General features: G+C 40.0%; 1 protein-coding gene across 21 annotated transcripts in view; it reads right to left on the reverse strand.

Annotated features, from left to right (window-relative positions):
• Positions 1 to 2,478: 2,478 nt before the first annotated feature.
• myo18ab (myosin XVIIIA b) overlaps positions 2,479 to 27,473 on the reverse strand; it is a 237,305-nt gene continuing 212,310 nt past the window's right edge. For 14 of the 21 annotated variants that reach the window (XM_050055391.1, XM_050055383.1, XM_050055292.1 and 11 more), the window contains 6 exons: positions 24,679 to 24,864; positions 24,384 to 24,523; positions 21,456 to 21,500; positions 11,530 to 11,652; positions 7,528 to 9,027; positions 5,173 to 5,312 (listed from right to left, as the gene is read on the reverse strand). In XM_050055391.1, coding sequence (XP_049911348.1) covers positions 7,536 to 9,027; positions 11,530 to 11,652; positions 21,456 to 21,500; positions 24,384 to 24,523; positions 24,679 to 24,864 — 1,986 coding nt within the window. In that variant the 3' untranslated portion in view covers positions 5,173 to 5,312; positions 7,528 to 7,535. Of the gene's footprint in view, positions 5,313 to 7,527; positions 9,028 to 11,529; positions 11,653 to 21,455; positions 21,501 to 21,526; positions 24,303 to 24,383; positions 24,524 to 24,678; positions 24,865 to 27,473 lie in introns of those variants that run through there. The other 7 variants (XM_050055440.1, XM_050055309.1, XM_050055284.1 and 4 more) reach the window with 6 other exon arrangements.

Here is a 27,473-nt window from a genome sequence, read left to right on the forward strand (position 1 = left end):
GACCGGGGACATAACAGTACTTTTACTCAAATATGGTTATCAGGTACTTCATTCACCACTGGCTGAAACACAAAGCTGAGTCTGATGGGAGCATCATTAGTTCTGCAGGTGTTGTTATAAATCAGAGTGCTGAACAAATAAAATTTTGACGTGACAGCAGTGCTACCTGAAAAGTCAGAAAGGTAATTACAAAGTAACGCATTTCATGGCAGTTCATCCAATAATTGTGCTATTTCACTCAGAACTACAAAACGTCAACCTCATGGTGGCGCTAGAGAAAAGTCTGGGGATCATTAAAATCATTATTCATAATCCACAGGGGACCATGAACATCTTTTAAAAAAGCTAAGTGCCAATCCATCTGATAGTTAAGATATTTCAGTCTGAGAGTTGTGGAACCATCAACAGACCAACACTGTTATTCATAGAGCCACAATGCTACCATGGCTTCATCCTACATTCAAGAAATGAACCTCAGGAAATGGGAGCCAACAGAAGCTTCACCAAGTCTTCAAGAGAAAACTTCTTTTGGAGGATGCAGGATTTATCATATGACTTCATGAGCTGTCAGACCTCATCATGTGATGAGCAGTCACCACCAACCCTCTTAAACCAGTCAGAATCACTTGATTGAAATTTCATCTATCCACAGGAGTCACACACAAGTCCATTTGTCAAAGCAAGATTTTGATGTGTGCTTTTGACATGAAAGCCTGCATTTATCACTTTGACACTTTGAATTATCTTCGTCGTTGTGTAAACTATTTTTCTCCAACAGAAATAATGCTGCCTGCAGCTAAATGTGTCAATATCTGGGGAGCCATTAGTTCTTATAGCTCCCCTTTTGAGCACAAAATACTTATTTTTCCTAAATAACAGACAAAAGACAAAGTAAAAAAAAATAAATCAGTGGGTTTTGTGTCCCTTTAAGGCATTCACTGGGTCAATGCTGCTGTTTCTCAGCCTTTCTCATTTCTCAGATGGAAACACCAAAGTGGATGTATTAAAACAGTTTCCCTTTTTTGTTTTATCTGCATGCACTATGGGAATCTTAGAGCTAAACTACGTCATAGGCTAAGTCCAGATTTAAGTGTAAATGGACAGACATGACCTCGGGGGTATTCCAGAAAGCGGGTTTAGTGAAAACTCTGAGTATGTTAACCCTGAAATGAGGGAAACTCTGGGTTTTCAGTTCCAGAAAGAGGGCTAAGTCAAACTCCGAGTCAATCACAATGGCAACTGACTCTGTGAACCTAACCTTGCTGGCAGGTTTTCTGTAAGAAACGCTGAGTTCACCGTGTCCTCCCTACTGCCGAACCTAAAGCAAGCTGTCAGACAGACATGGGTTGTCCGTATGTAGGAAATCCCATTGATATCGAGGCAGAATTAATTCACAATGCCTTAAGCCGGGAGAGGATCTTCAGACCACGTTTAGATGTGCTGTCATTCCCCAATGAATATCTGTTTGACCGGTACCGTTTTTCATTAGTATCAATCATTTACTTCAACTACATTTTCTGGCCACACATCAAATCTGACACACCGCGGACGTGCGCTCTCATCAGAGCAAATGTTGTGCATCGCGCTACGTTTTTTTTTTTGCGAACAGTAGCTTTTTATAGGCTATGATACTGGTGATGTTTTGCGAGCTTCTGCCTTCTTTCTGTTGGCTGAGTAGAACTCACATGTTACTAAGCAGGATATTAGGCAAGAGGACATGACAATTGAAACAGTATTTTTTTTTTTTTGGGAGGGGGGGTTAAATTACTGGTGGCCTACCGTACATAATGAAATAGCCATTGAATGATAGGTTATTTAAGCTACTTTGTTTAATAAATCAAATATGAATAAAACTAAAGAAAGGTACAATCATGGCCAAGTAAAATATGCCTTATAGCCTACCTGTTTGAATGATGTTTTTATTTTTCATTTTAAGCTGCTTCCAAGTGCATTTTTCCCCTGTGAGATTGCACCTACATGAAAATCAGATTTTATTCAAAACCACTCCACCACTTTTCCACCTGTATGCTACGATTTTAATTAAGTGTGGTTACATGTTAAATTAATGGACTAGTGCATTCAAACTTACGCGTTGACTCAGGCAGCAATTTTCACCCATGCCACCTCTCTCCTTGGCAGCTTTAGCTGTGTTACTTTTTTTTATGATATATATGCTCATATTCACTGAAGGCATTCATGAGCACCTCCAATTCCACAGGTGTAAAATAAGTTGATCGCTTTTTCTCTCCAGTTGCCATGGTGAATCAAGGTATTGGGGCTCCATTGATGATGGCTTTTTATTGTGGTTGTGCACATGCTTAACTCAAGGTGTACCTACTCAGAGTTGATTGAATCTCAGGTAAGTCAACTCAGAGCTCAGAGTTAGACTCAGAGTTTGTTGAACCTCCTACCTGGAATACCCCCCAGAAGACACTGAGCAGCAAAACACTTCAACTCAGAAAAATCCAACCTTCAATGCATTCTAAAACAATCACCATCATTTATTTACAATATATTAAACTGTAATGCAAAATTTATAACAAGTGGTCAATTTGTTCAATATTGAAAATAAACATGAACTATTTTCAAAGCTAGCATCGATCATACACATATTTATATATAAATACTGTGTGCAGTCAGCAATATTATGCCTGCTTTTTTTCTTTCTTTTTTTTTTCCATCAGGGTCAATAAGGTCAAAAAAACATATTTCCACACTTGTGTTGACTGCATAGAGAATAAAAATGAAGACACGACTCTACAAAAAGCATGTATAGTAGAATAACACCCATCTTCAAGCTCTTCTGGACTTTAAATGGCTTTCACTACTTAGTAAATAGCAGACAGATGTGAGACCAAAGCATGTGACATAACATTTAAGCAATCATTAAAATGCAAGCTCCTATTTTTTTGTTGTTTAGAGGCATCGTTGGGTTAAAAAAAAGTGAAAACCTGACCAATAAACAGGCCTCAAAGACACTGAAGATGATTTCACAGTATTGGTTACACAGGCTGTAGTGTGTCCAGTTCATTAAATTACAGTTAAAGTACACAATGAGGCTTTAAAGAAGGCTAGTGGTATTTTGCATTTTTCTTATTATCATCAAAACCAATGAAAAGACATGAATTCAAGAAGAGATCACTGTGATCAGCTCATCTGCCAGAGGGATTCAACTTTGGTGAATTCTGACACTTAATGACCAATGGCAAATCCTCCTGAGAGTGGTGACCTTTGAAGGGAGAGCAGACTAATGACTGATACCGTAGGTCTGTCCCTTTTGATTCCAAATGTGTGAGACATGGGGAAAAATCTAATATTTAATCTGTATTGATCAGTTAGAATGATAGCTTCTCAGTGTATAAGAGCAACCAGACGTGCCTCGCACGGTCACCTTGACCAATTGCACGTCCTGTTACCCAATCTGTAAGTTGGGCAACAGGACACGTAGGGACACATGATATTGGATTTTTTGCCGACATCCAATATGCCAATATATGATATCTCATTTGGCCAATAACCGATACGGATATCATTATATTCACATTTTTCCCCACCTAATTTTAGTGATCATAAGGTCTCTTATGTGGTGGAATTATCATATTATGCATACATACTCTTATCATGATGGCCCACCAGCAGATGGAGACATGAAATAGAATGCTTTTCTGTGCATGTAATATTCATTCACTGTGCAAAATAAGATAACATGTTGGCCACTTCTAATAGTACATTTCAAAGCCGATACTGGCTGATACCGATGATGCACCAATATTTTTGTGCATCCCTTAGGACATGTATAAGTTCAGTATCACTGGCTAAGGGCTAAGAGTTGTGATGACACCTAAGTCAGCTCCAAATGCTCAAGAAGACAGAGAGATGTGGTTGAAAGCTCAAGAAAACTTGCTGAATGGACCCTTGAGCTTAGAATATTTTGTTATACATACTATTCCCAAAGGTCAAGAAAACTCCCGCCATGGTCCTTCCATGTGATTAGTTGAAAATAAGAAAAATACAGATTAACACCATTTTTATCCTTGAACATGCTGGTTGAGGATACCATACAAATGACTGGTGCCCAAAGTCAAGTACATTCCCTCTGGAAAAGGAAAGCACATCAAATGTGAAACAAAACACAAACCACATGTTAACAATTAGCACAAAGACAAAGCCAAACTCTCTTCATCACTAAAGAATTCCGGCAAGTACTCAATCAAATCAAGTTGAATTATAAGTAATACAAGGCATTTTGCAGAGGTAAACTCAAACCTTATGGAAATTAATTTGCTTGACAGTGGCTCTCTGCGAAACAAACCTTTCAAACATCAAAAACAAACAATACAAATGGAGAAAAATGCTTTGCGGCTATGGTGGAGCAGTTAGTGATGAAATCATCATCTCCTGTAAGGAAGAGATCATTTGCCAGCAAGAGGCAGAAAAACTTTTCAGGCAAACAAAAAGGGAGCAGATGAGGATGAAAGCGTCCTCAGTGTACGGCGCATCAGTTCATGAAATGCCACAGCTGCAGAGAAGCCAGCTGCAGAGGAGCCTACTTAAATCAAATGGCACTAGTCCCGAAATGGAAAGAAGAGCGAGAAGGGGGAGAGAAAAATAAGGCTGGGACTTATCCCAGGACTCAGCATCAACTGGCAACAAGTAAAACAGTGCGCACACAAACAAAGGCTTTTTGGCAATACATTGTACTATGGCAATACATATTATTGTGGTGTACTATATGTAGAGAAGAGAGGAAGAGTAAGAGGGACAAAGAGAGAGACAGAAAGAATCTGTTATCATTGCAACCTCAAATTCTTTGGCTCAGTTACAACCATACAGGGAGGCTGCTCAAGCCAAGCAACTGCTGCTTGCATGCAACCACTATAGTGGAGTTGTTCATAACGAGCTGCTGTGTATGAACTGAGGTTAGACTGATGAGTCAAAAAGACTGTGTAGTTTGTCAAACCATGACCAGATCCGGTGAGGATCTGCCATAGGAAGCTCTGACTGAGTGTTGGGACCATATTTTCCTGCAGGGATGTGAGTGGTTGTGACCAAGTAACCACAGTTGTGGTCAACTTTGCATGCAAGACAAACTGTCACAGTGTTATGAGGGTGCATTTCAGAGAGTGGATGCTGACAGCGAGGACTATGATGTGGTCTCATAGGACCTGTCCTCGCCATTGTCATCTTTCATGTGGCTGCTATATCTGTATCGAGAGTAGTAAGAGCCTTGGGTTGCACCGCCTTCTTCTTTTTCTTCTTCCTCCTCCTCTTCATCAGATCTATCGAAGTAGTAGTGTCTTCGGCCAGTGGGGCTGGAGCAGGAAAGAACAAATAGAAGCTGATGTTATTATGGAAAAAGTCAGCAGAAAACAATATGTTGTTTGGGATAGCTCAATGCACTGCAACGTAAATAAAGCTCAAGCAAATGTAGAAATTGCCATCATCACTCAATGATGACGATTTCTATAATTGACAACAAATACCTTGCCTTTGGAAAAAAATGTGGCTAAAAGGGGTTTCATAAAATATTCAAAATACAAACTTACTTATTGGTAGGCAACCCAACAAGATGGAGGAATAAAGGATGGAAGGCAGATGTAACAAAAGAAACACTTAAGTTTGACCGAAAACCCCCAAGGATATTATGAGACGACCATTCAAGACAGTAAAACACTGTGGTCCAGTATCAGGGCTAACACAGCAATATACTGCAAATATATAAAACACACCCAAATACAGAAATGCTGTAAGTTGTACACAACAATGGAACTACATATCTATTTTTAGTGACATATTATCCCCATTTCCACAAAACATGGAACTGATTCTGTTACAGTTTGCTACCATAGTTTGCTATGATTTTTATGTCAGAACATCAACGAACACCACTGACCACTCGGTGAGTTTCATGGCTTTGAAAATGAATGTCTAGGGTGGTTTTAGGACAGATACACACATATTTCATCATAAACAACCTGGCAAAGGCACTCAAAGTGCAAAATACCAGACTTCCCTTTCAGAACCCAAAAAGGTGGTTCTCAACTGGAACCAAAAAATAACAAGTTTTTCTTGACCTGAAGTGTGAACCTTAATGACATCAGTGGGCGTGTCATATTCTACAGGTTGGAAAGAGAGAATGGAGAAGGCAAATATGGAGAAGTGACACAGTAGTAATTGGTCAATTCTTGTTTTTAGGTAAAAACAAATACCTGTAATAACAGAGCAAAAGTTTGCTGGTAATCAATTGAAGCTGCAATTTTACAGTTACTGTTAACTTCTGTTGTGCATTGCACAATGCCTTCTGTTGATTACACATACTTGATTACAACTGTTCTGCAAAAAAACTGGCGGAAATGTGCACTAGATAGCACCAAGGTTCCAAGAATCTCATATGGAACAATTTCAAGAACCAGAGCTAATTTGGTGGAAATGGGGTCTAAGTTATTTCGGTTGTGTTGTAAATCCCTTTGATTGTGTACTTATTGAGTAATTCTGTATTTGCTGATGTTTGACTAATTGTAAATGTTTTTTCAATTTGCTTGTGTTTGCTATATTTTCATTTTTCGAAATTTGACAGATATGCTGTCAAAGTGGTAATGACGTTTATTTTTCTTGTGTTACAGTAGGTTGAGCTCTTATAACCAACATAAAGTTGCTGTACATTCAGCCATGTGGTGGGGTTAGCCTGTGCTTTAGCAACTGAAAAACTCATGCGATTTGGAACTACGTTAGCATGCAAAACGGTTTCCATTCAAATACCAAATACAGAGCATTGTGACAGATGTGATTCTGTCCTCTCAAACTGTTACAGTTGTCAAGTCAGTCAGCTATACTGAATAAGAAACACACTGAAAATGAAACAAATTACTAATATCTAAGCATGATTCATGTCTTGTTTACGCCATCTCTAATAACCATAATGATAAATATTACAAACATGGGGTTAATTACTGTCAACTGTGAATCTCAAATAAATTTGTTCGTTGGTGTAAATCAATACTTGGGGTCTATTCATACCTTCACTTACGGGGCTGGAAGGAGAAATGTATTATGGCCTCTCTTATTTGACTCCTGTTATTTTTACCTTTCCGGGCCTATAAATCAAAGTGACATCTCAGCGGTGATTAAAGGCTGAGTTAATATTCACACTGAGTGCAGCATCTCACCAACTACACTTCCTGATGTGAAACAAAAAAAATCACAACCACCAGCTCCCAAAGAGCCTTCTATGAGAGTTTTACCAAACTAGTGAAAGGATAGCCACAGAGGTTTCTGGTCACTACTGTTTGGCTTGTAACTGGGAAGGTGTACTAGTAAACATCAAAAATTGTTAGCATGCCCAAGACACAAAATCAAAAACGCAACCCAAAAATTAGACCTCTAAACTGCAAGCGTATAATCCCAGTTAGACTGAACAGGGAATATTCAATGCACTGATTGATAACAGTGAAAAGGTCTTTGATTGGTTAGGTCAAATCATGCTTCAAAACACTCTTCAAGGTAAGTCCATTTCAGGCAACCACCTACTGCCTGCCTTAGTCACTGTCTGGCCGGTACAGGTACTTCATCATCAGGCTGTCCACCTTCTTCTTCCTCTTCTTATCTTCCTTTTTGTTAAGGGGCTGGCTCTCACTCTGGGGCCTAGCTTCTCCTTCCTCTTCTGGGCTGGACACCTTTCGACCTGGGGCCTTCTTCACACTGCTGGAGCTTCGGTAGGAAATGGTTGAAGCACCAGAGCTTGACTCTGACCCAGAGTCCGACTCCGAATCTGAAGAAGATGAGGAAGAAGATGAAGATTCGTCCCTCTTCTTAGACTTTTTCTTGGACTTCTTGGATCTCCTCTTGGAGCTACTCGTGTGATGATGGTTGTCTCCTGAGCTGTCTGACTCTGAACTATGGCTTCTCTTCTTTTTCTTGCCCTTGCCTTTGCTGCGATGGCGACTGCTGCTGCTGCTGCCGCTGCGGGATGGTCTCATGCAGTCCATGGCGGATGCAGAGCGTCTAAGACTGCTGGCAGGGCGAGTACCATTGCCATTACTTTTGCTGTCATCTTTATTGTTTTTGGATGTTTCTTCTTCACCCTCTGAGTCTTCCAGGCTCCTGCGCTTGAATTTGATAGGCTTGAAACTCAGTACCTCATTGATGGCTTTCTCCAGGTCAGGGTCGAGGTAGTTGCGATGACTGACTGGTTTGATATCCAAGTTATCAATTGGGTCATTATCAGTAGTTGATGATCTTGCTTGTGGTGGTGGCATGGAGACACTGCGGCCAGTGGACGAGTGAGGACTGTAAGCCGACCTCTCGGTGAAGGCCACACTTCGACTATCATCAATATCAACGTCAAACTCGCTCAAGCGGCAGCTGCGTGCCAGCGACATATGGGAATCAGCTCGGCTAAGAACTCCAGGACTGCGACCCCCAGATCGTCTGCTAAAGCAAGGGCTACTGGGACTGCTGCCATACAATGGCCGCCCACCTCTGCCCTCATCTAAGCGTGAGGTGCTTCGGCGGCGTCCAAGTGGGCTTGACAGACCTAAGCTGATGGTGGACTTGGCATCATTCTCTGGGCTTAACCTGAGACGTGTGGAGGCCCGACTTGGTGCAGCATATGAAATGACTGATTCTTTGTCAAAGTCACCCCAGCGGCTGTCCATGCCTTTCCTGGCTCGGCTGTTGGCCTCTGAATAGGACTGGGAGATGACTGATTCTCTGCCATTCACGTCATCCCCTGCCTGGGACTTCCTCCTGGAGCTGACTGAGTAGGTGTCATCCTGGAGATCTGAGTTTTTGGGTTTGGCCTTATGGAAGGATGTGTTTTCTGATTCTGCATTCTCTTTGAGGGCACTGAAGAGGGCATCTCCTTTCCCACCGATGGAATCAACGTTGGAGCGTTTTCTGTAGCTGAGCGAGCTCAGCACTGATATTGGCCTGCCGGGCTCTACCCCTTTGCCCTCTTTGTTAACCTCTTTCGATTCCTTACCCTCTTTCCACTCTTTCCCTTCCTTTGCGTCTACATTTGTGGCAAATCTAGAAAAAAGCAACAGTGGAAAGGATGAAGGAATGAAGACAGTGGGAGAGAAAATGACAGAGAAGAGACATTGGGTCAAGTGGAGGTGAGTGAAGGAAGAGAATAAGAAACAAATGAAACTTAATGAATAAAAAAGAAATGTCATGAAAAATGTAAAAGCTGAAATTTAACAAAATGAGAGTAGAGCAATGAAAAGCAGAGATTAAAGAAAGTGCAACTGGGGACAACTGAAGGCCACAGTAATGATAAGAATGGGAAAAATCATAACTTCATTCCCCTACAACCCACTTTAAGGCAAATTAAATGTTCTGGTTAATGTGGCATTATGCCAACAAAACATTCATATAGCCATTTAGCAGATACAATATGCAATACATCTGGTAAAAACTTGAATTGTCACGACTTAAACTTAATGTTTGAGATAATTTTGAGTTTGACTATTGTTTCTTTGGGTCCATGTCATTGGTTCGACAGCCCATTGGTTCGACATCCCATTAGTCCGACTGTCCGCGGTGCTGAACGGCTCGCGGCGGGCGTATGGTGCGCCGCGACCGGATTGAGGTGGAGCAGGCTCACGGCTTATGAGTTTGTCACTTTCTTTTTCATTTTAACCCACACCATGATCTTTTCCTGACCCTAACCAAGAGGTTTTTGTGCCTAAACCTAACCAGACCTTAACCACAGGGCATCATGATGATTTCGGAACGGACTTCGGAACAATGAGTTTAATATGGTCGGAACAATGGGATGTCGAACCAATGGGCTGTCGAACCAATGCGCAGTTCCCGTTTCTTTAAGTTGTTGAAACCTTAATGTAAATACATTTGATGAAGGATTCCAATTTGGCATGTAGATTTGTTACTTGATTCAGATTCCTGAAATGTTATTGAGCCCAAAAAATTGCACCTGACACAACAGAAGAGAAAGCTTTGTACTGCTAAAAAAGCTACAACTTAAGAAAAAGACAAATTCTTCACTAAAGAAAAATAAGGATTGAAAAAACCTATAGTGAAGAAAAAGTATGTGCATCTTTGTTTCTATTGGGTACGCCTGACTGATAGGGGTAAGGGTTATGGAAACACAAGTAGTGCTAGCAAAATGTTTCGGGGTTCATACAGCTCAAGGCAAGGTTGATTTAAGACTTTAATAGACTTTTTTATTGTCACTTGCCATGAAATTTAAGACAAACTTTACACTAAAAAATTAAATGAAAAACAAACATGACATCAACTACATAGGGACAATGTTGCCTAAATGTTTATTGTAACATCAAACTGTTTTTTCTGTCTCAAAGCGGAGACATGTGTAGAACAGAACGGGAAAAATACCTGCCGTTTGAGATTTCACAGCAATTTTGTGTTTCTTACTCTGCACGTGGGATTCACGTGTCTTGATTCCAATTGTGCCAAGTTTGAAAACTTTTAACATAAAATACACAGAGCCTCGTACATATCACCTTGTGTCAACTTTAGCCATGCTGTGAAACCTTGGTTAAATGGCCATTTTTTGTCTGAGCATTTTTTTAAGACTTCTGAAGGATTGACTTAAGTCAGTTTAAAATTAATTAAGGCCTTATTTTTAAATAAATGAATTCAGTGCCTTTAAGACTTTTTTAAATACTCGCAGGAACCCTGAACTTTGCATTCTGATGGTAAATTACCCAGTATTTTTTATTGGAATACGTGACTCTAAAATTCATATTTATAGTGTTGTATAGTATAATGTTGAATCAAGGTACCTTAAATTTAATATCAATGAATCCTTGTGAACATTGTGAACACATAAATAAGATAATGTGGGTAAATATTACCATATCAAGTGTTAACAACATGTTAAACTTCATAAACTTCTTTTTTTATTCCCATTTACTGAACACTTCTTTTGATGGCAAACTTAGAGAACTGGGCAAGAACTCAAACGTACTCGTAGTCATGGACCTGTGCTAATGGCAATTAAAGTCACTTGAACTTGAAAACTACTGCTACAAGGCAGTGTTGGCCAACTCAGTGAATCAGTCAGTGTTTGTCTGTGTGGACATGCTGCTAAGAAAGATTTGAAAACTACAAAAGTTTGTAAAGTTGGGAGTGGCTCAGCTGAGGGAGGGAAGTTAAATCTTCTGTTAAGGAGACAAATCTGGGGCAATCGAAGCTGTCAGCTGGCAGACACATTCATTAATCTCAGCGAGCGGCTCAGGTAGACTATGCCAGCTGGCCATTGGGCATGTCGATAAATCTACTACAGAGGTGGTTTGTTTTTAGGGAAAAAAAGTCCCCTCTTCACCAAGCGGATGACAATAAAGACAAAGCAGCTTGAAAACACATTTAAGTAATAGCCGCCCCCTTATTTTAGCCAAGTACTCTACTCTGATTGCTTTATTTCCTCTGGGTCAAATCATGTAAACCATTTCACCCAGACAGAGTCCAAAAGCAGTCAAATGTAGAGGTAGACTGCTTACTAACTGCAGCTGTAGTGATAGTAACAGCAGCTGCCTTTGTACTGACCTGGAACTCTTGAGGCTGCCGTCATCTGAGAGGTTCTTGGTGGAACCTTTGCTTTTAGACAACCAGGACTTCACCCCATCCACACGATCCTCCACCTCAGAGTCTGTGTCTGAACCCCCCGGACTGGTGAGGAGTCAGACACAGGAAAACAAGTCAGAGGAAGCAAAGGATAGACAAGATGGCAAAGGTTATGATCAGAAAATAAGAGAGGAAAAGCTCAGATATGACCACTCAGACAGCAGAGAATAAGGTAAAAGAAAGGTTAGTGTGAAAGGAGAGTCAACAGTGGTAGAAATGTTCCTGTGATTCTCTGTAGCTGCGGAGCCAGAGAATAAAGAACAGGCTGTAAGTGTTAGTGTGAAAGCACAGAAGAATTGTGACATTTATTCTGGAGAAAAGACAGCACATGCTCAAAGAGCCCAAGTAAGCACACAAACATGCCCACGAAAGTCGTATAGATGTTAACACCACACGGCAACTTCTTGCTGTTTTCACTGTTAGATGAATGTTATCATGGTCCTGTGGTTAGCTGGCGCTCAGGCAAACATTCTGCCTTCACTCTTCCAAAGCTACTCCATGACAAAAACAAAACCCAACGATAGAGCATGAATTATAAAAACCGTCTGTTATTTTTACAAACTGGTTTTTATTGTCATAGGTTTAGCCATCGCTCCCCTTTGGTATGGTAAGATTATATGCACAAAAATAAACTTTTTTGGTAGAAACACAGCTTTTGTTATCTAAATTACATATTAGAAAATAAAGGTTTAGGTAATGACTTATTTTTAAAATTAGTGGTTGGATGATTTTTTTTAACTGACAATGTATTTAACAACTGCCTGGTTTTGTGGTGCTGTGTGACATCTCTGTTATTGTTCTTTTGTGCATGCTGATCAGTTCAGGTTTGTGACCAGTTCACACTATAATCTGATATTGGCCACATTTATAAAACAATGTGAACAGCTAAACAAAAAAATCTGATCAGAGCAATAAAACCTCACTGAGCATTAAGACTTGTTGTGTGACGATAGCCATAGTGACAAATCAAAAACACAAAAAAATCTCAAAGCCATGGCCAGAGTTACCATTTCCTTGCCTTATACTGATGTTTTCTCGGCAAAAAAGAAAAACAAAAAAACAAAACAAAACAAAACAAAACAAAACAATTCACTTCAGCATCAGTGTGACCTTGATCTTACAACAACAAAATCTAATCAGTTCATCATTGAGTCCAGGTGGACGTTTGTGCCAAATTTGAAAAAAAACAAAACAAAACAAAAAAAATCCTCAAAGTGATTATGAGTTATCCTGCACACAAGAATGAGACAGACAAGGTCATAGTGACCTTGATCATTGACCTTTGACCACCAAAAACTAATCAGTTCATTGCGAAGTCCAAGTGGACATGTGTGCCACACTTGATCACAAGCATGGAGGCATGTTAAAAAAAAAAGAAAGAGCAGTATCCTCTTACTCATAGTTATTTAGAATTTTCTTCATGGCTGTTTGTGAGACATACTAAGCCCTGTTTTTGTGTTGTTTTTTTTCAAGGGCTCCCTCAAGCTTACCTTCTACTCTGAGTACGTTTTGGTTCACAAGTCATTATTAATTAAGGCCTTAATCTGTGTTAAAGTTGTGTGCCTACATTTTCACCATTTGCATTCAGAAATTGGTTCAATAACACGTGGTTTCATTACGGGATTTAATGTAATGGTGCAATGTCTGTTTGTCTGAGAATACTACTCCAGTGGTGTTGTAATGGTGGTTTGTTTGGTAAAATGCATTGGCATGAGCTAACAAAATGGTAAACTGAGGCCACTGTATTGAGATTTTTTTTTGTTATTGGGGTAGCGCTATCTCTCAGTTCATACATGGTTGTAACTTTAGCAGAGCAACCAATTCCCTCAGATAGATTGTACAACTGTTTTAATGTGTATAGTATATGGCCTTGTGGCAGCTGTATAGATCTGTCTGTGTTTAAGGGCAGCAGTACTTGAATAAAAGAGAAATGCATGCTGTCTCACTTACTGCTGGTTTATTTCATACTCAGTCTAAGCTGCCTTCATCAAAATATATGTGCATACACCTCATAAAGATAAGACCAAAGCCACCTATACCAGATTAAAGTGTTGTAAAAGTAAGCGAGCAAATGTTCACTTCTATGTGTTTTTAGATCTATAAATATTGCCATAACCAATGGAGGATGGCAGAAACTAAGATAACAACACCCCTGTTGGAGAAAAAAACAGAATTTTCTTTGAGTGGCAGAAAAAGTCCAGCTTTAACTTTCATCTGGTAATTATTTTCATCACCAGTCCTGTGCACACATGCAGGCATATGCATACACTCATAATTTCAGTTCTTGACAGAATGATTTGGTACACAGCTGGGCACTGTGCTATTTTTCCTCTCAATTATCATTACACATTCAGAAACCACTGCGAGCCATGGAGTAAAATAGAGGGCTTGTCATAAAATTTGACACGGATGAAAAGAGTGCAACACTCATTAAGTGCCGTCAAAGCCCACTGCTTGTGTGGCGCTGTGAAATTAAGTTGTTACAGCTTAATAGTCCTACAGAGACATCAGAGGGGTGGCTCAATATCTCTGCATCTGTTTCAGAAAGCCTCCCATCCTGTCGGAGAAGAGAGAGAGAGAGAGAAAAAACATCCTTTTCTCCAGCACACAGATCTCAGAAGGGCCCAGCACCACCTATAATTAAAATCATTAGCAGTCAGAGACAAAAGCTCCCTGGATTTCAAAGGGGAGATTTCAAATAATGGCTTGCCCAGTGAGATCCAAATGCATAGCCTGCTAGCTTTTATGGAATACAATAACCCTGGACAGTAATGCTTGGACAGCATTCATGCCAAAGATGAGGGGGGAGGGATTGGGAGGAAGGACGGGGTCAGCAGACTCTTAAGCTGTAATTAGCTTTGCAAAACATGCCTCTACCATTAGACAATCTGGGGATTTGCTGCTGCCTACTGTTATGATGACAGAGCAGCAAAGTGTCTTTGTCTTTGGCACTGTGGACTTATAAGAAAAGACTGAATAAACATCACTCAGTGAGGGGAGAGGATGTTCTGATGTAAGGTAGCAGACGCGTTTCCTTATTTGACCCTTTATAGAGTTAAAGCTTCGCAAGGATTCATGTGTTGGTCAAATTGTGGTTAGTCGACTATTTCCTGCAGCCCTCTTAAATTAATCTTTTAACTTTTGTCTTCTCCAGCAACAATAATTTAAAAATAACAGCTGCCTTGAGAAATGGGAAAATAAGAATAAGGAAACTAAGTACAGTTAAGGGCTTTTTTACACCTTGTAATTGTAGAAACTGCTGAGCTACCTGAAACCTTCAGCAGCACTAGAAAATAACTGTGGTACAGAAACTCTTTCTCCTTTAAATGGTTATGCTTAATACATTATAGAAGAAACATTAATTGGTGCCTGGATTATGTTTTTTAGGACTGCCAACATTTTTCCGCTCCAGATGTTCTATTCTTATACCTTACAGAAGTCACAGGGAGGTGATCAGGGTGGATGGTGGACATACAAAGCGCAGGACTTTGACACTAGGGATTGCATTCTGTGTCCTGCAGCTGGCCACCAACATCTTAAGATGTTGATATTTGGTTTAATTTAGATTGTGACGTCAGTTGACCAGCACCATTTGATGTAAAAACACTGATGGCAGATGACATTAATATTTGATGGTGTTAAATTGAGTTGAGGTCAGCTGTGGGGGTTGTTGTTTTCTCATTATCTTGTTTAAATCGATCTAAAATGAAAAACTGTAACAGCTAGAACATTCCTTTTTTTGGCAGAAAGCCAAGACTGCTGTCTTTTGCGTCATCGCGTTGTCCACTTGTGATGACGTCATTATATTATGCTAAAAGCAGTCCAAAAGATGATGGAAATGTTCAATGGCACCAGAGGAGCAGAGAAGCAGTTCAATAGGAATGTCTGTTGTATTTTTTTTATGACACAACGTCAATATTTTTTAATAATTTATTATGGTTTATTGACTTACCTTTGTAGATAACCTAAGTTGTACAGATTTTAGGGATATGAAATACCGAAAAATACCAATGTAGGCACTGGGAAAAAATTCTACTGCAGATGAAACTATCAGAACAGCTTTGTACTCTGCTCATAAAAATAAGCATATCTCACAAACTAAAAAAAATGTACATAGTTCAAATAACTTAGGAAATAAGAAGTGCGTCAAAAAATATGTTTCTACATTGAGAAATCTTTTGGATCAGAATGTTTTGGATCTTTTTTTTTATCTTTTAAATTCATGACATAATTTCAATACTTTTATCATAGTATGGGTCATTGACTTACATATCCTTTTAGCTTAGGTTGCAGAGATTTTAGGGGTATGAAGCATTTGAGAATACTCCAAGATTTGACATCACAACTAGGAAAAATACCAACATATGCATTGGCAGCATGTTTCTATGGAAGAGTTCAGAGGGTTAAGTAACCAAAATCCAACATCTTCCAAACGTCTCATGCCAACGCCATCTTGACACTGAAAACGACATTTAGTCATAAGGTATGCAGAACAAAACCCAACATCTGCAAAACGTCATAATGTTAACTTCCACGCTGTGAAAATCATCAACCTAATTTTCATTCCAAACAAAATTTAACTTCTGTCCATAAGAGACATCATTTTGACATCCAGCTGGGTCAGGCTACAAAAACACTTAACCTCAAGACACTCATTAAGCTTTAGTTGCTACAAGCAGATATTGTAGTACAATAAATTGGATACGTGGACAGTAAATGTTTTGCTGCTTTGTTGAGTAGGAACATTTTGAACTTTTGCAGATAGGTGCACTAAAAACCGTTTTATATTGAGATCACTATTCTCCAAGACTTTCTTAGCTGTGTACTATTTCATGATACATTCAGAGCACACAGAGAGAAACCTCTCAGGTCTGTAGCCAAAACCACAATTGTGGGCAATATGTAATTGTGCGCTTCACACATGGTGTCAACCACAATTTATGTCCTTGACCACCATACCATTAGTTAAGCCCTGCTGAAAGCCTGGGGGAAGCAAACAAACACAGTGCTGAGCAGACATTAATTGTCTGTGACATTCTGCCGCCATTGGTTGTACATCTCTGTTACACACTATTACATTCATCATTAGCTTCTATGGATCCTCCTGCTCTGCTCGGCTTAGCTTTGCTCCTCTGTGTCCCTGGGTCTTATAGACACCACTGTTTGTGCCTCCGATATATGAAATTGTCAACCCAGTGAAGTCCCTGTGGCTTCGGAGCACAGACAGGCATATGCATCGTCTCCAAGACCATCAGGAGACATCAGCTTAGAAAACTACTCTCATCCACAGTGTCACATGACAAGGTAACACAGTTAATATGTACTGCGAAACTTCCACTGCAGTGAGCAGTATTAAGAAGTCACAGAAGCCATCCCTTTGTGTAGCCAAATATCTGCAATCAAGTGATTTTCATTTTAAATTTTAAAACACTTAAAAGTTAGAAAAAAAGATATTTGGAGACACGTCAGTAATATTCTTCTATCCTCCAAGCCTCTGACTTGACGAGTTGAGAACATGTTTGAATGACAACTAATTTAGCAGTGGCCCAAGACACTAAGTCAACAAATTAGGCCTACTAACTATCTACAGTTTACAAACAGTTTCTTTACAAGAAAAGAAAGGAAAAAATTTTCCGAAATACTGCATGAAAAAAATGCATTAATATCATGTAATCTAATCTAGATGATGTTTTAAAGTAATTATAATGCTTGGATGATTAAATTCATGGCTAATGAAATACTACTATAGGTTGTCCACCGATTCCAATCACTGTAATCTCAGTAACTGTGTGTCCTTCTGCTGACCAGTGCTGTAATGTAACTAAGCACATTTACTCAAGTATTGTACTAAAGTACGTTTGAGGTACTTTTACTTTACTTGAGTATTTTAATCTCATCTCCCACTTTCTTGCACTACAATTATTTGATAACTTTACGTCATTTGTCATGCAAAAAACATGTCTTAGTTCCAGCTTCTCAGCTATGAAGACGTACTGTTTTTCCTTTTAATTAATTATTTCTATATAATATTATTTTTCTTTAACTTTTCTGCAATTAGTATTTTTACATTTAATATTTAAACACATTTATTCACACTTATGTACTTTTACTTTTTTCTAATTTTTAATTTAAATTTAAGCAAAGGATTTGAATACTTCCTCCACCACTGCTGCTGACATGCATTTACACCATCACAAATGTTATGTCATTGCTGGCTTTTTGATTTTCCTGTAACACCAGTAGAGACACTGGAAAATCACATTTACTTTGTTTAAGTTTATTTTACACTACCTCACTTTCACCACTGCCGAAGTTCTCCTTAAAGCCTTCTTTGGTGGCATCTCTCCAATTCTTGGTCATGTGTCAGAGTCTTTGCACATGGCACAACACCTGACCTTATGTAGTGTTTAGGGGGCGTTACCTATGCTAATAGGTTACTTATGATCAAGTAGAATTCATCATTCAGCACAACTGGGCTGGGGCAGATTTGGATGGTTAAGAATGTTTGGTGCATCTGGATTTGACTTCTCTTATATTTTCTCTTACCAGAAAATTAAGACAAAAATTTATAAGAGAAATTAAGAGAATGTATCCCCATGAGACCCAATGTTAGCTAGCTAAAGCAGATAAGAGGTTCACAAACTTCTATTTCCTCACCACTATCTTCTATTAGCAATCTTAAGACTTAAGAGCACAGTTAAGAACGTCTCAGCTAAGAAGGGTCGCCAAGATAAGAGTATTTCCCAGATGAATTCTTAATGCCCTTCTTAGGATCGCTCTTAAGATGCTCTTTAAAAAGCTCTTAACAGGAGCTGGCCACTACCGCGATGCTGAAACTAAATCTATCGATGTCAGGCAAATCGATCACCCACCACTTAATCAGCGCATAAGTCACACACAGCGCTGCTACCTAATGCACTAATTTCCTGCTGCTCGTGTGTATGTGTGTTCTAATAATTCTAATGAAAAACTAAGACGATAAATATTTGTTAATGACCTATTTTCATGATGAAAACAAGACTACAACTAAATAAGAAGTAGTCTTGGTAAGAGAATCATGAGGAAATGTATTATATTTAAACAAAAAAACACAGACGCCTTGCTGAGGCCGGTGCCGTCTCCCACCACGTCCAGGAAGCTCCCCACTGCGTAAAAACGCAGCGCAGCCAGGCATTGCACCTCCGGGCTGAGGGCAAAATTGCACCGGGTTGCCCTCCGGATGTGTGGAGACACTAGTTGATGAGGCGTTGTATCTCAGCACGGGGCAGCCGGTACTTCATTTGGACAGCCCGGTCTGACAGCACGTCGAGTGGGCTGAAGTGCTGACGCACAAATGCATTTACATATACGGTTTGGCTTCGCACACGGCGACGCTGTTGGTTAGCAGCGAGAATATGCTGTAAAGCAGCCATGGTATCACACACGTGTGATGTGGCAACGCCTTTATATAGAGTAGCGGGTGGAGCGTCCCTTGATGAGGTTCCAGCTGAGCTCAATTACACCTGTCAGTTGCCTGATATCTGAATGTCGCAGGTTTGGAGGGTGGATGTGTTTCTGTTGTGCCCTGACGCATTTTTTGGATGCGGTAAACTATCTCATATGTGCATGCAGATGTGGGATATGTGCGGACAAATTATGATAAATGATAGTCATGATGATTCATTTTATTTGTGTGCCTGATGTGCACAGCACATACAGGAACACACTTGTTATTCCTCATACTTATTTTTCGTCTTATTATTTTTCTTCCGCCAGATTTCGGTGCGTAACTTGTGCCACAGCTTTGAGCGCACACAGGGTCTTCATAAAACATATAGATTCAAGATTCAAAGTGTTTATTGTCATATGCACAGTAAGGACACGCGTTTCCCTGCAGAATGAAAATCGTTCTTTTCTGTCACCAATTAATGCTAAACAATATAAATCTGAAGTATAAAATAGATCAAAATATATACGGCGCGCACTGTTTTAACGTCTCCTTGCTTAGTGTAATATTAATCTGCTTGCCGCGGCTGGATCTGTGAGCGTTTGGTGGCTAAGAAGACTGTTAAGAGTGGGTCAGCTCGATCTTACAACTCCTTCTTAGTGAAAGATCTTCTTAAGCTAAGTGCGAATCTGGGAAACGCGTTTTTCTTTCACGGGAGGTTTAAGAGCATTCTTAAGAAGCTCTTAGCGCTAAGATCTTCTTAACTGGATCTGGAAAACGCGGCCAATATAAGTAAATAAGCAAGTTAAGTAGATAAAAAAGCTCCGTACCCAGTGTGAGCACTGTGTGCTCCACAGAATGTGCCCACGTTTATATAAAAGCAAGAAGCTAATGCTGGTTGCCTCAAAGTCTGTGTTTTGTATCATGAAGTGATTTAGTGTTCTTTCATGCTCTTTGCTATGGATTTGAGAAGCAACAGAATTCTGACTGAAATATGCACAGACAAGGGTGCTGTGATGAAACAAATAAATCTAAAGTATGAATGTCTTCCTCCCGGGCACTCGAGAACACTGGATCGTTTACAGAGCATGTCTTTATGTTGTCACAAAACAACAGATAAACCCCAGTATAACTTAAGTGTTACTTAACTCAAGCATTAGATATCTGCTTTTATTGCTTTAATGTAATTTAGAGCAGCTTAATACAAATTGAATTATACTGTATGATTATTAATATATTAAAATGCTTAGCTGAATTATTTGTATTTCATGAAAATAGAAATGCATGCTGTGAAAACGAAAAGCCTGCACTTTCCAGCTCTGACTACTAATCCTTTACACCATCACAAGAGCAAACGCTGACAGGGGACTTGAATGGCTGAGAGCCAGAGGTTAAAGTTGCGTGTGTGTTACTCGCCTGGTGAGCAAGACAGCTTTTTGTAAGACATTGGAGGGTTCTGCATTATTAAGCAAGTGCGAGTCAAAGATTGATGAGGAACACACCCTTTTTTGTAATCTTGTCAGGAGGGCAGTCACCATCGAGCCACAGTCACATACAGCCCTAGAGCAGGTCAATGAAATATTAAGATGGCCCAGGGAGCGAGAGGCTGACTGGTCGCTGACTGCTGTTCAAACACAACAGCAGTGTCTGACATGATGCCCTCGGACCAAGGCAGGGCAGTAAACACAGCTGGATATACCCCCGGCTGCATAAAGGAGAACTGTAAGGAGGATCTCGGCCTCGAGGGGGGACGACCGGAGAGATCATGACACTGGTGCCTTTCAACCTTAAAGCTCTGCAAAGCAGTTAAATATACAGGGTATCTGAGGAGGGAGAATTGATTCATGCTGCTGCTCAAGTAACATATTGTAAGTGGTATTCATGCATCTCAGCCTGTGGGGGCATGCAATGAAGAGTGGAGTAAACTGGGGTTATGAGGGAATCTCTGAGCACTGTTGATGATGCATTATCCCTGAGCCTTCACACATCAAAGGGAAATCCCCCCTTGGATTTACTGTATCTCTGCATCTTCCATGACCTGTTTCTTCCTGTTTGACTTGTTGACATGTGTGGAGCTGGAACTGAGCCACAGCTCTTTGATTCTGAGGGCCTGACATCAAAAACTGATGTCTTAAAATAGATGAAAATTACCACAGAAATCAGAGTGTATCGCCACACAACAAAAAAATACCAGGTGCATTCCAAATATCTTTTCTATTTTTTCTGTCAGGAGGGATTTTTCCTTCAAATATCAGCGCTTTTCTACAGTGTGACAGCCCAAAGTGATGGGCTAACTGGACCGAAACTAAACCCGGAGAAAAACTTGGGTTTTCTCTCTCCACTATCAACTTCTCGACTTAATGTTCAAAGACTGTAGAATACTGCATCATTTCCAGTGGTGCAAAAAAAAAAAGTTCCTCACGCTCTGTTCTGTCTTTTCTGATACTTTGTCACCATGTCTTGCAAACTGGTCGTGATGATGATGGGTGGAGGAACAAAGAAAAGAACACACAGAAAAACAAAAGACAATAGAAAAGAAAACAGGAAATAAGAACAAGTCAAAAATAATATATAAAACATGAATGATGCTTAAAAATATCTCAGCAGATACGGGTGTCATGGCAGGTGCTGTGATGACCTATTTTTTCCCCCCTTTGGCAAACTAACTGTATGGTATGCATCATGTTTTTTTAGAGGCATTGACTCAGCATGCCACCTCATCCTGATCTTTTGTCTTTCATACAGAGTGGAGAAAAAGTCTTAGAGTGTATTCTACTGACTCACAGAGCTGTATGCTGCTGCTGTAGGGAGAAGAACTCTCACTGTTTGTGTGGGACTGCTGAAAAATTAGTAAGGTTCAGCAGGCATCTCAGAGAGTGTACACATTTTCTTTCAAGGAGCCCAGAGAGAGGATGGGACTTCATACAGGGTGTGAATAATACAGTCTAAGTGTAAAACGAACAACATCATTTTAATGGACCTAACTCACTTCCTCACTGCCTCACCCCCTCTCCTTGTGAGAGGATGGCTGCTGTATTTATAAGATAAGTGTTGATCCTGAGGAGGAAGGCCCAGTAAGTGTAATAAATGACCAGAACATTCAGTATCTGGAAGGCTTTGGTTGGATTGTTGAAATTGCCATTGGCCACAGGGATGTATAATACATTATGACTGAAAACAACTCAACTCACCTGAAGTCAGCAGTTCAGTTTGGCAAATATGCTTATCTGCTTTCTTTATAAAAGTTACATGTGAAAATGGATACCATATGTCTCTGTGTTTAAGGGATAGTTGAGATTTTTTGAAGTGGGGTTGCAAGGGGTACTTATTCATAGACAGAATATTAAAAACAGTAGAGGTCAGTCAGCATGTCTTCAGTTTGGAGAAGCAGGCTGGAGTACGACGTGGAACGACGTAATTGATGAAAGCAGCGGTGGACCAGCAGCTCTTGTGTTCAGTGAGCGAAAATGACTATTTTTCTTAATGGAGTCTGGTGGCTTTGACAAGAGCATAGATTGGAAACTGAAGATGGAAACAGCTTAATGGTCAAAACAGGCTGTTTGTGCACAAGTGCGTTAGTTAAGTGCGTTCCCACTGCATAGTATGGGAAAATGGAGTACACTACTGGTCCACTCAGAACGATCCAAAAATTGAGAGTGGAAGAATAGATACTTCTAACCCTCACCGGTCGCCAACTTTGTGATTTAGCAAACTTCTCGATTTTTGACATGGGGGCTGGGGACAACAAGTAGCCTGAGCTGGCTACAGTAAACACTGCTGTGTTAGAGGCCGTCAGTAATGTTTGTTGGGTGATGATGACTGATGATTTGGTACCGCAAACAAAAAGAGAGTGCTAATGTTAGCTTGCTAGCTAACTTGCTCCTAGCTATGGCAGCACATTTTAATCAGCATTGACATTATGATGTGACTTTGGTTTATGTGTGAGTGGAGATAGAGGTCAAATGTTGGCGATAATGCTCTACTGTTCATTTGCAATTTGCCATTTAAAAAGAAGATGAAAAAGAAGAGGAGGAGATTAATAAAAAAAAAAAAGCTGTTGTCAATTTCAGTATGTGCAAAATGGCAGTGCGCGATTTGAGACAACACTACCCTGTTGAAATTAGTGCATCATGCAAGAAGTACATAGTGTACTACACTGAAGTACTACCATAGAGTAGTATGCAATTGAGACACACTCTTGAAATAATAATGATTTTTTTTAGATAGAACATCTTTTAGGTGGCTAAAATATGTTTTGTTGCTGACACCATCCACAGCAGTACATTGCTTAGTTTCCATGTGGGACTCCAGCCTGCTTCTCCAAACTAGGAGTCTACCGACTGACATTTACTGTGCTGAATATACTGACTATGGTGAAAGTACCTCATACAACCCCACTTCAAAGAATCCAAACTATACCTTTAAGTGCATAACTCGAGACAGGATGAGGTTAGCCTTGCTTTGAGTAAAGACTGGAGGCAGGTAGAGCTAGCTATCCTGACTCTGTCTTATGTTCAAAATTACACCTACCAACACCTCCAAAGCTCACTGATTAAGATGTTGTATTTCCATTGTTTATCTGTACACAGAGAAATGTAAATGTAAAAATGCCAAAGTGTGATTTTAGGGAGATATATGTGCTGGAATAATTTCTTAAAAAACAACAGTTTATATAATAGCCCAGCACTTCTGAGCAGCGTCTATGGCTGTAGCGCTGGTTTACAGTTACAGCTGGTGAGCAGGTTTGTCGCTTTGGTCTCTGTACAGGCACAACGGAACCAGGCAACCTCACTGTGATGAATTCTATGTGCCTGGCTGTTTTTCATCAAAGCTTTGTTCTACACACAGATGGAACACATTGATCTGCTCGTCTCAGACTTAAGAAAGAAAACAAACAACTTTTTAGAAAGCAGATACAGCAGAGAGGAGATGACGTATAACTATTTCACTCCAGCTACCTATCAAGGCAGGATGAGAATTTATAGTGTGGAGTCGTTACACTGGATGGTCCTTAGAGAGTAAACTGAAGGAGAGAGACAACTATGAATATAATGCAAACAACAGAAGTCAGATGCCGCAAAATCCAGATGTTTATCTACATATAACAGATTGCTGTGTGCAATAATAATAACAATAATCATCATAATAATAACAACATTATTTTTATCCATTTTCTGGTAAACTTGATCCTGATTTTCATTCAGCTGTTTACGGAACCATCTTCATGAACCATGATGCCGATGAAGACAGTGAGATTCTGCAGAAAGCTCTGGAAACAGCATGTAAGTGGACCTTGAGCAATTTTCTTTTAATCCGCCTCCAAACCTAAATTTTTTTTTTTTTTTTTTACCTATTGATAAGGTCTTCATTGTCGTCACTCTCCATCTCGTCCTCAATGGCTGCCTGGAGGTCACCGATCCTTTTGAAGGCCAGTTTGAGGTCTGCCTGCAGGCTCTGATTAGCAGCCTCTAAGCTCTCAATGTCCATTTCCTGTTCATGAGACAAGAGTCCGCAAACCAGGACCAAAGGTTAATCAGTGTTGCTGATGTGTTGTTGATGGATGCTATGCAGGCTCTCCTAAAATAACTGAGCTGCTCGTTCATTGATAATTATTACGAACTTGTCTCTGTCAGTTACATCCTTACCAGCTCGTGTTTTTTGCGGCTGGCCTCGGCTTCCTTTTTGGCCAGTTCACCCATCTCCTCTTTGACGTCGCGGATCTGTCTCTGCAGCCGTTTGTTCTGTTCCTTCTCTCGATTCTCGCTGCTGCTGCGCTGGTCTCGCTCCTCTGTCAGCTTCTCTAAGTTCTCCTTAAGACGAGCTACAAGGCTCTGCACAGCAATAAAAAGATATGGTTTAAAAATACGGTCAGATTGATACCATATACTGTATGTGAGATAATGTAGAGCCAGCTGGACAGTACATGAATATACTGTTTTGTAGGAATAAAGGCAGCCCCCTCTTTTATTTGAAGTATGTCAGTGGAGCTGGGGTGCCAACAAAGAAGGGGCCAAAAAAACAAACCAAAAAAAAAAAACATCCACCACCACCACCACCACCACCACCACCAACAACACAGGGGCGTCCAGTAAAAAAAGTTAGACCTGGCACAACTTTTGCAACTTAGCTCAGCTTCACCCTGATCTCTCCAACACAGTCTGCTAGAATTTTGGGCATTGTGATTGATGGCAAACTACCTTTCACTGAGCATGTTGTATCTGCCACTCAGCTGTGTTGCTTTGAAATGACTAAATAACATCAGAGATCGAGTCCTGTCTGACTGAATATGCAGCTCAACTGTACCAGCTCTGGTTCTTTCTCGCCGTGATCACTAATATTTTATTCTGGTAGGGCTGCCAGTGTACAAAATAAATCCTCTGCAAATGGTCTAAAATGCAGCAGCACTTCTGGTCGTCATTTAGCCAAAATCAGCTCATGTCACTCACTTTTCATTTCTCTCAAGTGACTTCCTGATGATGGTTGCATTAACTTCAAATGATTTACATTTCTACAAATAAATGGCGACTAGTTCTGATGTCATATCTCAATCCAAACTCTTGTCCTGTACGGTCACTTGGTGGTTAAATGAGTTACCCAACTCCATTTGATAAGCAGAATCCGTGTCTTGATGACCTACATCTTCCAAGAGTACATACTTACCAATATGCTCTTTCTCTCTGTCTCCATCCTTCTCTAGCTTTCTAGTAGTTTGCTAGGCACTAATTTGTTACTCTACGCTTCTGCAAGCCTTGTGGCACATGTGTCAGGTACAATGTTGAACTAAGTGCTGAGGCACTTACTCTCGAAGGCTTCTCCTTGATCTACTGTGGATTGGACTGTACTTCATTTGTACATCGCTTGGGATTATGCAGAATAGCTACTGCAAATTATCTATGTGGCAAATGTGCCTAGAGTCACAACATATGGAAAACTCCTGTTTTCAGACATCCAAAATGAGGCAAAAACTTTCCTGTTAAGGGCTTTATCACATGCTGCACAGAGAATGTCATTTATTTACTAAAATGCCCATGTGATAAGATTTAGATAGGTAAAACTACACGCATATTAAAACAAAGGATAAGTGAGCACAAGAGCTCAATCAGACGCAATGATATAAACTGTCCTTGTCCGTCATTTTAATGAATTTTCACATGCTATCTCTTCTCTACGATTCCAGGGCATTGAACACATTGAATTGCCAAGAGGGGGATATATGGAAGAAAGATATGCCAAAGGGAGCTTTTCTGGATTGACACTTCAGCCTACAGGCCTTGATGAGGATTTTGATACGAGTGTTATGCTGTAATCCAAGATGTTGATGGTTCTCACCTGATACCCTTTCATAACCCCATGTCCTATTTGTGCTTCGAGAACGTACTGTATAGATTTGGTTTCTCTGATTAATGATGGCTTTAGCCTGATTCCTCTCAGAGCCCCATTTACAATGTGATGTAACTGTAATTTGATATTGTTGTAAGGTGCTCTGTGATTTTAAATGTTTTTTTCTGTTTTCATGGTGTTCCACACTTGTTTTATAATGTGGTACTGTATGACAAGACAAATATGGCTTCCATTTGTACACCTTTCAGTTTGCCACCCAGTATTTAAAAACTACAACACGCAGAGGGTGGAGCTCCTACCACCAGGGTTGCACAAAGGTGTATTGCATACAGCCAGTGACTGGACTGAGATTGGTTACTTTTATCAGCCTGTCCATTGTCCATATTTCTGTTAACTTTCAGATTGCTGTGACGAAAGATAAACAATTGCTGCAGTGATAACTTTGTGTTTTGGCTTCTGATCAACCTTCAGAATCATGCATCTGTTTCTTAAACTCGACTTCCTGGATAGTATTTCATGTCTCACTGGTACCCGAAACAAAATGCACCCACAAACCACTGACGCTGATGGGAATGTCTTTAAAATTATGACCTGATCATGCTAGAGATGAAAAGTCATAGAATCACCAAAATGATGAATATAGGAGCATGAATATCTGTACCAAATGCCAAAGCAATTTACCTAATATTTGTTGAGATATTTTACTCCTGATCAAAGTGGTGATCCAACTGACTGACAATGCCGTCCCAGTATAGTCCCTCAAAAATCTGCATTGACCAATCCCTTGTTCAAACTTCAGTTCAGTAGCAGATGAGAATCAGAGCACGTAACAAGTAAACACATTCCAGGAAGTCCCTGACACAATATGAACAAATGCCTGTTGTGGTTCAGTAGTTATGGATATGAGCTTAACACTTTGTCTCCACAGAACCCAGCCAGAAGACAATGTTAACAATACATGAGCTTATTTGTATCAATAATGCATAGAACTGGTGCTGCAGGCTTTCATCACATATATGTTAGTCTTCAGCAGTGTTTTAACAGATGTCTCTTATATGGGTCTTTTAAATCTGCAGCAAGTCTGTATTCAGTCTGTGTG

The sequence above is a fragment of the Epinephelus moara genome, chromosome 2 (assembly GCF_006386435.1).
Source record: "Epinephelus moara isolate mb chromosome 2, YSFRI_EMoa_1.0, whole genome shotgun sequence".
Lineage (NCBI taxonomy): Eukaryota > Metazoa > Chordata > Actinopteri > Perciformes > Serranidae > Epinephelus > Epinephelus moara.